The sequence below is a fragment of the Peromyscus leucopus genome, chromosome 19 (assembly GCF_004664715.2).
Source record: "Peromyscus leucopus breed LL Stock chromosome 19, UCI_PerLeu_2.1, whole genome shotgun sequence".
Taxonomy (NCBI): domain Eukaryota; kingdom Metazoa; phylum Chordata; class Mammalia; order Rodentia; family Cricetidae; genus Peromyscus; species Peromyscus leucopus.
This window is the reverse complement of record NC_051079.1, coordinates 44506313-44521125: the sequence shown is the minus strand read 5'-3', so window position 1 is coordinate 44521125 and position 14813 is coordinate 44506313. Positions and strand designations below refer to the sequence as shown.

Sequence of the window (14813 nt, the reverse complement as noted above, 5' to 3'; positions counted from 1 at the left end):
CTTAAAATATTTAAATTAATTTAAAAATTGGTAAGGTAAGGAGCAAAGTGAGAAGCAGGAACTGAGAAAGCGTGTTTTCCTTTATCTAGAAAATACCTGGTTAGAAACCCAAAAAGAATTTTTGTAATTTATAAAATACTGAGAAAACGCCTTTAATAGGAAAAAACAGATGCTGCCTGGAGATGTGGAGAAGCTTATAGTATTTACTCAAAAGTCATAAAATTAGAGCAGAATTTTGTAAATAAAAAGCATTCTTGAGGCTACTCTGAGAAGGAAACTGTACTTCATATAAGTTCCTAAAGATACGTCCCATTTGAAAACCGGTCTGCCAATGGCCTCGTCCCTTTCCTCATTACCCTGCCATAGCTCAAATCCATCTAAAAATACTGAAAATGTAAAGTGGCTTCCTAAATACTCAACACTTCAGAATGACACATCATGGCAGGTTCTGAATAGCTCGTGTTTTATTGTCTTTTTTCTAATGTTTTCTCTAATTTCCTCCAATTCAATGTTGCTGTCCTGTGACTTGGTTTCTATACATTCAATGAGGATAGAGCTTTTTGAACACTTTAGACTTGATAGATGCTTCTGGAATAGGATATGGTAGTTATAGATGCATGCTGCTGTGCCTGCCCCCTAGACTCTCCAAAGTGTTCTTCTAGCTCATTATGTACAGTCAGAGAAACACCGCTGTGTCCTTACCGTTCCCCTGTGTATCCTGGGCTGCAGTGACATTGGCCTGTGGCAGCATCACACGTCCCTCCGTTGTGGCACTGGCATTCTTGGGAACAATTCTTTCCAAAGCGACCCTCGGGGCAGGGCTGACCACACACTGTGCCCTGAATTCAAAGAGACTTAGAAAATTAGATGGGCCACCAGCCAGAATCATGGAAGGCAGAGGAAGAAAACAGGGACAGCAGAAAGGGAGGAGAGATCTAGGGGATAGTACTGTGAGAAAATTAGATTAAGGGCATTTTAGAGCACAGAATGTTCATCGTCTTTAAAGGATGGGGAATTTCAGGTTGAATTACTGACTTGATATGCCCAAATCTCAAGATATGTTCAAAGACAGCAGAATAGTAATCTTAAGAAATGTTTATATTAGAAACTGAATCCTAAAATAAAGTTACACAAAATTATGACGACTAAAGGAATCGATAAATATTCCTAAGTGTTCTTCCCTGTGCCTTACATACACCACGAGTCAACAACACTCACTGAGCATCTGCTACATAAGCAGCAATATCTGGTGCACACAAAGCACCCAAATCCTTTCCCAGATGCTGTGCACTGTGTCTCTAGTTTCTTTTCTCAAGATGTAACAAGGCATGAGGTTGAAACGTTGTATACTTGAATTAACAATAACATCACCTAAGAAAGACTTCTACACAAATTAACCTTTGTTTCAGAAGAAAAGGCATATTTTCAAGCAGGTTCAATAAACATTTCTGAGGCAAACTTACTTCCTGGGGAGAAAACCCAAGGAAGTCACTAGGACATTTTTCCTCATCCTAGGAGCTGTCCTTAGTGAGTGCAGTCACGTATATTCCAGTCTTGGGTGTGTGACAGTAAGACATGATCTCAAGATCTCAATATATCAATGAAACACCCCACTGTTTTCTCCTTCACTTAGCTATGTAACTTGAGCTTACAGCCTCTGATTTGTTGGAGTTATAATCATTAGAATATTTATTGGAGTCATAATTAGTGCAAACAGCATACCCCACATAATGGGATTTCCCTAATGTTTTTCACTGTCCCCTCTCTCTCAAAAGAGACAGACTGCGAGTACTCCAAAATTGGAACCTAGCTAGAACACCAGATGGTTTTCTAAATGTTTATTCTGGATAGCGTAAGAAATACATTTTCTCTAACTACTGGCTACCCACAAAGGCAGTTGGTGAGCTAATTAAGTCTCCTCTGGTGGTTTCAAGCTATCCACCAACAGGAAAGATTCTTCCACAGGCTCCTGGAACCATAAAAGCCTTTGAGAGATGATTCAGATTAGTGCTTAACCGAGAATCGTCTACATGCCAGGAATTGCACTAAGTACTGAGATTCAATGATTATCTGCCTTTGCCTCGCTTGTTCATGGGCGATGAGGAGAGAAGATACAAAAATAGCTCTAATCACTCTGTGCTAGGACATCCTACTGCACTTAGGGGAATATAATAACATTACTGAAGGAATGATGGACCGAGGGCCCGCTAACAGCTGACCAAGGTTCAGTGAGTGGAGGGATCTGGTGCAAACGTTCACTTTCCCAGGGTCTGGTTCTAACGACCCACCATGGTCCCTCAGAATTTCCAGGGATGTTGTTGAAATGTTGGATATGAATAAAGCCTAGTGTAAGCAAGCAGCAGAAAGATGGTAGTGTTGCTATTGGCTGAGGTGTGTGTGTGTGTGTGTGTGTGTGTGTGTGAGAGAGAGAGAGAGAGAGAGAGAGAGACAGAGAGAGAGAGAGAGGGAGGAGAGGGAGAGAAGAGAGAGAGAGAGAGAGAGAGAGAGAGAGAGAGAGAGAGAGAGAGAGAGAGAGACAGAGATGCCAGTATGCCAGTTGATCTTTGGAAACATCTAAAATAACGATACAAATAAGATGTTGCAAGGGAGAAATTTGAGTTGGGAATTCAGTTACCCACAGGGGAAAAAGTGTCTGGAATCATCTATTAAGAAACATCTGTTGTGGCCTAGAGGAAGTGGTTGAGGGCAGGTTCCAGGGGACCCACAGAGTGGATCCATCTGTCTTTCTCCTGGACTCATAGTCCCAGACTGTGGCTACCACCTTCCCACATCATGACCTCCAGGTAACAAGGGGACATTCCAACCTCAAGATGAGGCAACCTCAAAGTAAAATGCCCACAGTTCTTCACTCAGAGATCTTGGGGGCTCCTTGGACACTGACCCTGCAACAAGACTGCTCCCTTGTCATGAAGCCAGCCAGGGCCAGCGTTGGCAGAAGGCTGATACAGGAGCTGAGAGAAGAAAAGGAGTCAAAGATAATCTGACACTTGTACTTGGTCTTCTGAGAAGGGTTGCCTTGCACTCAGGTCCAAAGCGCTGAAGCATACGGCAGGTTTGTTCCCTAAGATTTGCTTTGCTGGGCCTACAGGAACTACCCCAGTGATTCTTGCACAGCTTCCTTCCACCCCCAGGCCCTCAACAAAAGGCTGCACCCCTTAACTCCATTCCTTACCTAGCTCCCACACTTTGCTTCAAGAGTCAGACTTCATCTGACCAGTCTCTGGGTCTGATCAATTCATTGGATGCTTGCTCTAGTGGTCTCCATAAAACTCTCCCTTATGTCATAAGGCCCCTGCCTATGCCCCTTACAATAAAGAGTAATTCCAGATCAACTCTACCCCCACATCTGGCTATAGAAAATACAGCTTAGGGGGAGCCCTGACAGTCGGGGACACTGTGACTACGAGCTTCTAAGGTTGGAGTAACCAACAGGGTAGTTGTGTCACATTTGGACTCAGGGAAGGTAAGATAAGGATCTCAGGAAAGCATCAGATGACTGCTAAAGCCAGTTCCCAGAGAGTGTCCATAGTGAGAAGAGAGATGCCACAGTGGGTGTAGAAAAAGAGGACTGGGAAGAGATCTTTAGTAAGACACGTGGGAGACAAGGCCACTGAAGAAGTAGAGTAGAAGGCAGAGAGGCAAGCGGTCAAGTGAGTCAAAACTTTGGGGAAACAAATCAGAATAAGAGCAGAAGGGTCTTAGTGGTTCCGACGATAAAGAAGTCACCATAGACGGCAATGAAGAAGTCACAATAGACAATGAAGGAAGTCACCATAGACGATGAAGAAGCTTTGCAAGAAGAGTACCTGGACAGACAAGGTAATGGTCGTGTAAACTGCTCTTGTAAGACGTTGTTTTCTTCAAGCAAACATGCATAAAGCAACTCAGAGAAACAAGAACTAATACTGTTTCCTGTCTTCACATGTGTAATAAGCAATTCTTGAACACTGTATCCCATATATCAGTAAGCCTATAGAATTACTACATAAAGAAAAAGCATTATGGTCGGGGGGCGGGGGAAGCTTTGTAAGTTTGGCTTATTCTCTGGGAAGTTCTACAATTCTTGGTCTGCTTGACCTACTTTGGTGTTTCTTCAGATTTTTATAACAGCCTAATACTTTTGTGTGACATCTTGTTAAGGAGGATGTTATCATAGACAGTAACAATCCATGGATGCAATTGTGAAGGCAGTTATTAAATAATTTCAGCATTTATCAGTTGTTGTTGTTGTTATGTGTGAGATCACATATCTGCCTCATTTTATCTTTGGGGGACATGCAGAGCCATGGTCATTATTATTTCCACGAGAGTTCTTAATACACTTTACGGACAAGTACAGGACAGAGTTAGCTCGTGGCTTCTCTGATACGAAGGATTTGTTTTTAAATGGCTGGATATTTCAGTGTGGGAATCATAGCCCCCACTGCTACTTCCTTTTGTGCTACAGTCTCCATATGATATTCTCTTGTGTGTCTTGGAATGTGTGATTATTGGGGGTGGAAAGACACTTACCATCCAGCCGGAAGGACAAGAGCACTCTCCAGTTACATGATGGCACACGCCTCCATTTTGGCAAGGACATCTCTGCTCACACTGTGGACCATGTTTGCCAGGGGGACAAAGATCTTCACAACTGAGGGATTTCAGTGAAACAAAAGACACTGTTATCTATCCAAGCATATGATCCTCAGATTCACAGACACAGCATCATCCAGAAACCTAAAATACACAACCTTTCCTCATTCATAACATAATTGGCATTTAGAACAATAATCACATTGGCTGGAAATGTCTTAATGGGTCATTAGGTCCTTCTTTGGGTCCTTCTTTTGGTTTGAGTTCTCTCTCTCTCTCTCTCTCCTCTCTGTGTGTGTGTGTGTGTGTGTGTGTGTGTGTGTGTGTGTGTATCTGTGTGCAGGTTTGTTTGCCCATATGTATGTATGTAGAGGCTGGAGGAGGATGCAGGAGGTCCTCTGCTAGTCTCCACTTATTCCCTTAGACAGTATGTCTCACTGAACTTGGAGCTCACTGACTCCAGCAGGCCCCAGGGATCCCCTGTCTCTTCCCTAGTCCCAGCACTAGGGTTACAGGCACCGAAGACCACACCTGGCTCTTCATGTGGGTGCCAGGGATCTGAACTCAGATCCTCAGGGTGCACAGCATGAACTCCCTCCAAGCCATCACCTGGCTCTGGTTTGGGGGGAAATCTCTCCTATTCGAGAGTTCCAGGAAGAGAAGTGGCCACACACTGGTGACAGAAGCTGCCACCGGAAGTCTTCCTAAGCTCTTGTGCTGGAGTGAAATCTGCATTTCTTTGGAAGCAGAAAGAAGATGTCAGTGTTCACATATTCCCTCCGTGTGCCTCTTCACAATCAGTTTTCAGCATTCTCGTCTCCTGGATAGCAAGCCCCCATTCCCTTAACCCTACTGTCCTTCCACACTCCCCACTAAATCATCCTATATTTTTTTGCTCTGATGAAATGCCTCCAAGTCTCCCACGGCCCTATTTAATGTTGGCCTTGCTGAAAACCCATAAAAGTGATATTAACAATTAAAACAGTTTGAAACAAACATCTATTCCGAAAACCAGGGCTTTCTAGCTAGTGTGGGTTTTTTTTTTTTTTTTTTTTTCTTTAACTCTACTCCACAGACATTAGCACTGTCAGCAGGACTTATTTACCTAATCAGCTACATTTCCCCAACTATTAGTTCTGTGATTTACAAGTGTAATTTTCCCAGTAAGGGGACAAGATCTCTCTCTCTCTCTCTCTCTCTCTCTCTCTCTCTCTCTCTCTCTCTCTCTCTCTCTCTTCCCCCCCCCTGCCCCCAAATTCTGCCTTTTACTCTGTTAACAGAAGCAAACCAAAGAATGAATACTCTTCTCAAAATAAAGTCATGGGGATTGAGGACTTATTTCAATGTTCTCCTGAAAAAAAAATTAAACTCTTTATGTGCAATGCATCCTAACAGATATGATATATGCACTTTTATTTTGTAAAGAACTACATGTGACCATGAGCACCGAATAACTCAGATATCTTTCACATTATTGTCTTTCATTGTGTACAAACATTTCAGTCTCTTTCATAGCCTCTGGATATATCTACCTGGATGTATCCAATTAATTGCCACAAAAGCAGAGCCACCCAGACCACTATTAACTATTCCTAGATGTGAGTGGAATTGTGGGAAATTTTCAACAGAAACCCATACCTGCCAGGGTAATCCCCAAACACACTCATTCCCACACCATCTGGTAAGCCTGGAGGCTGGTCCTTAAATCTTGGCTAAGTCAAGCAGCAGGAGGCCCTAGTGGCCATCACAGCGGTACCTGGTCCCTAGACCCCCTGGCCGTGGGTATTGAGAGAGCAATAGAAACGGAGGTACACAGTATCTGGGGTGCTGCTCCAGGGCTCATGCACTTACAAGGCTCCAGTGTATCCCGGTGAACAACGGCACTCCCCAGTGATGTGGTCGCAGGTCGCTCCGTTCTGGCACTGACATCTTTGGTGGCAGTCATTACCATAGGTGCCCTGTTGGCAGCGGTCTTCACAGCGCCATCCCCGGTAGCCCGCCGCGCAGTGGCAAGCCCCGGTGATGGGGTTGCACAAAGCTCTGTTTTTGCACTGGCACCGGCTACTGCAGTGAGGCCCCCAGTGATCACCGTCGCAAGCTAGGATGAGGAAAGGAGAGGGTACCAGAGCGTGAGGGTGGGTCTGGGAAGTTCTTCCACTCTGCTCTGCTTTTGGAGACAGGTAAGCCTTCAACCTGATCTCACCATTGGTGTTTTGGGTTTTTTGTTGTTGTTGTTGTTTCGTTTTGTTTATTTGTTTGTTTGTTTAAGATAAGGTTTCTAGTATCCCAGGATGGTCTCATAGCTATAGAGCCACGGATGTCCTTGAACTTCTGATCCTCCTGATTTCACCTCCTGAGGGCTGAGATTTCAGGCGGGAGCCACCACACCACATTTATGCCATGCTGGGGACTGAACTCAGAGTTTCCCAAATGCTCTAGGCAACCACTCTGCCAACTAAGCTACATCTCCTGCCTGATCACCATTCTTAGGCTGAGCATCCAAGCTCGAGCACCAGCAGCTGCAATGAGCAAGCTGCTGCTCAGGGTACCTGGCACCAACCAGGCACCATCCAGGCACCATCCATGGCATCACTCCACTGTGTAAGCATCACCATATCATTTTCCAGCTCCAGGGCTTCGCTCCTCCTCTTCCCTAAACCCAGAATAGGGAGTTTGGTGTGGCCACAGTAATGGATGGGCTAGTGAAAGTTGAGAAGGGAAATAGCAGGGAAAAAATGCTGGGAGGGAAGTTGGGAATGAGCAGGTTGTGCAGAGGTTTTTCAGCTTGCTAAAACAATGGACATCTTTTACATAAGCCATTGCAGCTGAAGGATTTTAAACAAGGAAAGATGAATCCATCCTTGGTGTGGGGAAAAAGGCATCAAGGGGCTGACAAGGAGAAGCAAAGACACAGAGCAGGAAGAACAACCACTGCTCAAAGGATCAGAGGCACCTGAACCCAACCAGCGACAAAGAAAGAGGGACCGGAAACTGGGTTGTTCAAGATCTGACCCGCCCTTTGGCAGCAACCTGGGTTTGCAAGATACCAGTCAAAATTTATGTCAGTCTTAAGCCCAGGGACCTCCCAAAGAAAAAAAGCCGAATAAAAAAAAAATAGTGGTCTATTTAAAAGTACATCCAACCTAAGACTGAAACCAGACAACTAATAAAAAGATAATAGGCACAAGAAATCATACAAAACAAAAGAAAAAAATAGAAATTATAAGGTGTATTCAAAGTAGCAATGTTGAAGAGTAATAAGAACAGCCATTAGATAGAAGTCAGTGAGCAATGGGGGTCAGGGAGGGGTGTCAATGGAAAGAAAAAACCCCAACTCCAACCATCCTGAAACCCATGAAGGATACAAACACACCTTTCTTGGAACACATCCATGTTCATTTGTTTATTAGAAATCACAACCATCACCTGTAGTGTGCACACCATAAGGCAAATTGCCTTTATCTATAAAAACTATAAGTTCACCAGACCTGAAATAATACTGTGAAGGAAACAATAATTCTCAGCACATGGCAGGCAACTCACCACAAGTGTAGACTCCATCTTCCAACGGCATAATCTACCGTGGATTTCATAATATCAAAAGGTTTAAATGAATAATTCCATTTTTAATCAGCACGGCTTTGGGCTCATTAGTATTTTAATAAACACTCTTTAACAGAATTAAAAACAATGAGCGAGAATTATTGAACTTAAAGCAGATGAGGAAAGCAATTACCTATGAGCTCACAATCTTCCTTCACAAAATAAGATTAGGTGGTAACTCTAAAATGAGATCCAAACCTAATTATTATTCATATCAGTTCATTCCTCTGTTGCCTATGGTTTAGGACCCTGAATTTTAAAAATTGCCACTTCAGTCTTAAAAGAAAACCATATCATTTTAAATCTGCACACACATAGTACCTTACTCTCTTAGTTATCTTAGGTGGAGACAAGGGCATCCTGTTTTTTAAAGTCTTCTGAATTAAGGTGTGTGGTTCTGTGTAACTCATTCCCTGTCTCATCAATCATCGATAGTGAGAGAAGTCATCATTCTGCCCAAGACAAATCCACCATCCCTTTTTCTAATTCATTTCCTCTGCCTTAATCCCAGGACAGTCAGTGTAGTTGACCCCTATCCTGTTACAAATGATCTTACTCCTGACTCATGAACATAACCTTGACCCTGTTCTGTGTTCTGTGCACTAGGGCACACACTTTTGTTCAGTGGGGGTCATTCTCTATTTGTGCTACCTTAGTTTTTGAGAAAGAATCTCTCACTGAACCTGGAGCTCAGGAATTGACTAGACTGGCCAGTGAGCCCCCAGATCCCCCCTCTCTCTCTGTGACCCCAGGCTTAGGAATACAGGCATTCACTGCTGTATCTGACTTCTTACAGGGGGCTGGGGATCTGAACTCAGGTCCTTGTGTTCCCACAGTAAGCACCTTCCTGACTGGGCCATCTCCCCACTTCTAGACCCACTTATTTGGTGAACTACACACTGCAGCTCAAAGACTCATAGCAATTCTCCAGAATTTTGTATTTGTTTTCTTTTGCTAAACCCTCTCCAAAGTTTTCATAGCTTCCTACATTGTGGGAGCCTCAGCTAAAGGGACTAAATACCTGTCTCCTCTCATGCTCAAAAGAAAATGAGCTGGCAGACAAAAAAGGCAGTTTTAGCTTATAATATTATCTTGATAAAGATGCCAAGGTTGTATTTGAAAACATTTTTAAAACCTATGATAAATGATTGTAGGGCCTTTTACCCACTGTGACGTTGTGATAAGAATAGGGATAAGCACATGTGCATCACAGAATGTATTTTATAAAAGCACAGTAGTCACAAAGTGAAAAGGAGGTGCTGAGGAAACAGGACCCATCTCTCCTCTCCATGAGACTTCTCACATCCCAGTCAACATTTTCCCAGAAAAGCAGGCCAAAAGAAACCAGCTCTCATTTCCTGGAATTTGACCAAAAACAGAAAGAAAAAAAAAAGGAAGGAAAAACTTAAGACATCCCCTTACTATAGAAATGAGTTTATAATAGAAATTAATAATATCACCAGAGGGGGAAAAAGAGAGTTGCAGGCTTCCAAAGAAATATTATCACGTGGCATGGTTGATTTCCTGGCTGCGTCTCAGCACTGTGGCATGCTTTGAAGCAACAGCCTCCCTGCTTCGGGCTGAGTTTTCCTACAAAGCCACTGAAACACAGGCCCCACAGGGTGAGCACTGAGTCAACATGAACTGCAGATGGGGGGTGAGCCTACACACAGAAGTCCGAAGGCAGAGTGTCCAGAGCACGGAAGTCCCAGCCTAAACATGATCGTGATTTCCTTCCTAAATTTTGTTACACTCGTCGTCAGCACACCTGCTCTTACTTGTGTCCCAGTGAGTTACACAGTTTCCAACACAAAAGCCAGCTTTTTTTCTCTGATGCCTCCTACGTCTAGAGTAAGTTGATGTTGTCTAGACAAGAAACAGAGATCTTCCTTACATTGATGCAGAATTTGACCAATTATCTTCAGTTCAAGCGCCATGTTTGATCACACAGTTTTGGAAAGGTCTAAACAAAAATACCCTTGTGTGTCCACAGTCTCTGCAGACTTGAGACAGATTAACTTAGAGACTCTGAGGAGTAAGTACCACTCTTGTTCCTATTTCATAGATGATCAAGTTGAGATCCAGGGGGGCTTGTTCAAGGTTACAGGCCATGAGACATTGAGCACAGAGTGCTCATCTCCAGAACCTGTGGCCTAAATCATTACATTTTACTCTCCCCAAATTATAATGATGTTTATCTCAGCACTCTCTATAATAAAAAAAAATTAGAAATAATCTAATTATCCAGGAACAGGAGACTGGTGGGGAAAAAAACGGGTATAATTATACTTCAGAACACTGTGCACAATTAAAAATGATATAGGGAATAGTTAATGAACTAGAATCTTGGCAATATCATAATTATAAAAAGTAGATTAAAAACAATATAAATCATATGATCCAATTTTAGCAGTGAACTAGATGAAACCGCCATTAATTTAAGTTTAAAATGCAAAATATCAGTGGAAGCATTTAGCTGGATGTAATGTCTGGGAGATGGAAGGCAGGGGAGAGCAGGAGAGCCAGAGAACATAGAGGATACCATAGCAACATGTCACCAGTGGGCACTCCTAGGGTCTGAGATGATGCTGATGGTGTTTCCTGTATTCTGATTCAGCTAGGTTGCTCACATTTTCTAATACATATCTTCTTGGCCATAAGAGAAAAGCAAGCAGCAATACAGTGTGTTTTAGGATATATTTTATTTGTTGTACACTTTACCATTACAGTAAGCTTAGTATCCTTTTTGCATTTATTTGAGTGCACCAAGGATTACTGCACTCAAATAAAGTGTCTAAAATCACCCCAATAATAAGACGGGACATCATTTTTCAAACCCTAGCTGGGATTTCAGCACTCTGGCTACCAGCACCTTTCATGAGGCCATTTGGCCTGTGAAGTTAAAATGGTGTTTTTTTAGGTGCACAGAATACTCCACAACTACATTTTATTTAATATTATCCATTGCAGTAGGGCAGATCATTGACAGCCACTATTTAAGAAATTCTTTGGGGCTAATCAACAACTTAGTGTTTGGGAGCACTGAGGCTAGGCAACTGCCTGAACAGTGAGAATGTAGACGATTTCTCAAAGGAAATAAAACGCAGAAGATAGTCAACTTGAGGATCACTTATACGCTGATAATCATTTTACACAAACGAGAAATTGGAAAACTCACTGTGAAAGAGTAGTGACATGTGTGCCATAGAAATAGAGAGGCTACTATTTCCAGGGAGAAAGGAACTCAACTATGGGAAGAAGAGGGATGGAAGAAGACACTGGGAATACAATGTAAGAGTAAGGTACAATTACAGTGCATGAAAACGTCATAAGGAAAGCCATTAGGTTGACATAACTAATGGATACTAATTAGTTATTATTTTAAAAACAAAAGAAGATATGAAAACAAAAAGAAAACACTTTGGTGTCTATATTTAGGAGCACACAATCCTAAAAACCAGGTCTGCATAACAGCTAACTTATGGACCACACTCAAAAACTAGTAAAAATAATGAATGGAAATGATTGTGAATATAAAGAGCTACAAATTCCAAGTTGAGCTGTCCCTTAAAGCATTAAAAAAATTCTAGGTGCATTATTCTCCCCTAAGATACCTCAGACTGTCAGTCCAGTTTTCAGGAACAAGAGATGGAGATCATGTTGAGGAAGAGGGGGAATTTCTAAGTTCTTAACAGGTTCTGGGCATTCCTAGGGGCACTGTGGAGGCATTTTATTTAAACCTCAAAATCACTCAATGAGATAGGTAGAATTATCCCAGTGGTTCCACGTGTAATGTGGACTCAGCCAGAAATTTGCCCAAAGTCACTCAGCATTGAACTGCAAGCAAGACTCAACTCAAACCAACACTTGGAAAGCTTGTCTTCTGTCACACCATCCCCCACGAGCAAAGGGCGCTATTGTGAAACCGGCGTCTCAGAACAAAGGTCTCCCAGCTCTTTACCTGAGGAATAATACTTGGTTTTGCCAGGAATGACAGTTCTCAGGCTTTAGAGCGGCCGCAGCAGGTTCATCAGATTGGTTTTCATAAGAGCTATGCACACCTTTAACCCCAGCATTCAGGAGGCAGAGTCAGGCAGATCTCTGTGAGTTTGAGGCCAGCCTGGTCTACAGAGTGAGTTCCAGGACAGGCACCAAAACTACACAGAGAAAGCCTGTCTCAAAAAAACAAAAACAAAAACAAACAAAAAAAAAGAAGCTACCCACATATCCCACATATACACAGTCTCTTATGTATCAAAAATTAGGCAGACATTAGACAAATGTCTTTGAGTATATAGAGATACTGTACTGAATCCCTTGTCTTCATGTAGATAAAAACACAATGAAAGAATAGGATTAGAGGCAAACGGAAATGCCAAACCGAGAGGTTCTCTGCAGAGGGAATAAGACAATAAGCATTGTCTGATCTCAGAATTTCTTCTGGGGCAAGGAGGACAGGATGAAATCACTTTGCCCTTAGGTGATGTTTATCATCAAGTTCATCTTTTTCCAGAAGTCTTCAATCACTGCTTGGCACATGGAGAGGTTATAATCATTTTATATTAGTATGCCTGGGGCCCTGGCTAGACCACATCTACTTATGGGACCTTGCTTGGGCACACCTTCAGATTTTGTTACATTGAATTTTCTTTTCACAGAATGAAGATAGCAGGAGCACACGACACAAAGGGTACTTCCTGTTATGTTACACAGATTCTAGTAGCAGCCATCCGATGCCACACATTGGAATACCTGACCCTGGGGATGTGATGCCCTAGGACAGCATCCCCCTACCCCCGTGCACTGACTTGTATTGTTTTGCAGGAATCATGCACATCCCAAAGGCCAACTTGACTCTCACAATGTAAATTTCAAACATAAATTATCCAGTAACTCTAAAAGCAAGCTTGAAATACGTTCAGGCCTGCAAGGAAAAGCAAGTACTGCCTTATAGCTTATTTATCACTGCTAATTAAAAACTGGGTTTACCACTCCACAAGAGGAAACTCATACCTGGTACTGTAAACCTGGTCAAGAGCCCACGACTGGGGAGCTCAAAAATCACAGGCGAGGGACCTACTGCTATGGTTTTGCTAAATGGCCATGATGTCAAACTGCCTTCTAAACATTCATTTTTATATCCACGGTTATTATGTCCTCTACCTTCATCAGGAAGCGTCTTACTGAAGTGGGTAGAAATTAATGCAGGAGCCTATGACCGATGGGACACCTGTCCTTAGATAGGACATCTTGTCACCTCCCCAAAGGCTCAGCGAACATCACAGAAGAGGTGGTGGGAAGAATGTAAGGGCCAAAGGAAGGGGAGATAGGCAGCAAAAAGACATTCTTCTGGACATGACATACTTGGTGCACCATGAGGACGTCACCACAGCTATGGTTAACTATACAACACCTGGCTTATAAACATAGCCTCATAGATGGACTATTGGCAGTCAAGGGTTGGGCAAGGGGTACATTTTCATAAGTTGCTCATTCTCCAGTGACTTCACAAACACACACACCCCTACAAGCCATTCTAGTTACACTAGGTGGGTCACATGCAGAAAGAAGGCATGAAAGGAAGGGGGACTGGCTGAGAGGAGGAGCTTCAGTGTGAGGCGAGAATGAGACAGACCAATGGGGCGAAGTGACTGGAAGTCATTACATACATGTATGAAATTGGCAAAGATGAAAAAATAAACACACACACACACACACATACACACACACATACACACACCACCCACATTTAGACACTTCTTACTCGGTGACTGTATGTTCACCAGTGTAGACTCATACGGGAGTTCCATAAATATAAGAAGGGAGAGAGGCAATTCCCAGTGTAATCTCCATCCCGGCACAGAGGACTGAATCAGCATAAATAAAATCTGGACAGTCTCATCAAAATGACAGGTACCAGACAATTCCGCTGACTTGACTTAACCTCTTTGTCTAGGACCCTGGTTCACCAAGAGTGCAGAAGAGACTTTGAAACACATCTTGATCTATAAGGGCCTTCTCTTGGGAAGTTGATTTAGAATTATGTTCTGGCAGAAGCATCCAGTGCCATGTGCTTGGGTTACATCCAACAACCCTAAATGAACTGAACCAACCTAAATGTGTGTGTGTGTGTGTGTGTGTGTGTACATGCACATTGTGTGTGGAGGCCAGAGGACAACCGTAGATGTTGTCTCAGGTGCCATGCACTTTTTTTTTTTTTTTTTTTTTTGAGCCAAGGTTTCTTATTGGTCTAGAACTTATTAAGTGGGCTAACTGGTTACTTAATGAACTCAGGTCTAGTGGTCGCCATATCCCCAACATTGAGACTCCAAACATTCCCCTTGGTGCTTAGGTCCTTTTATGCAGATTCTGTGGACTAAACTCAATTCCTCATGATGTCAAGGTAAAGACTTTACCAACTGGCCTATCTCCTCAGCTCCAGGCCAGGATTATTATTTAAGTCTTATTTTAATGCCTCTGCGATCTAAGTGTAATTGTGGGATTGCCTGGGATCAATCGCCTTGGAGACAAGTTTCTACCATACACTTATAAATGGTGTGTGCGTGTGGGGGCAGGGGAACAACACATTGGCACTTAGTGCTCCAGCTCACCAA

General features: G+C 42.8%; 1 protein-coding gene across 2 annotated transcripts in view; it reads right to left on the bottom strand.

Annotated features, from left to right (window-relative positions):
- Megf10 (multiple EGF like domains 10) overlaps nucleotides 1-14813 on the bottom strand; it is a 163343-nt gene that overhangs the window by 53895 nt on the left and 94635 nt on the right. For both annotated transcript variants that reach the window (XM_028891620.2, XM_037197151.1), the window contains exons 6-8: nucleotides 6448-6694; nucleotides 4534-4654; nucleotides 703-839 (exon numbers count right to left, since the gene is read on the bottom strand). In XM_028891620.2, coding sequence (XP_028747453.1) covers nucleotides 703-839; nucleotides 4534-4654; nucleotides 6448-6694 — 505 coding nt within the window. The remainder of the gene's footprint in view (nucleotides 1-702; nucleotides 840-4533; nucleotides 4655-6447; nucleotides 6695-14813) is intronic.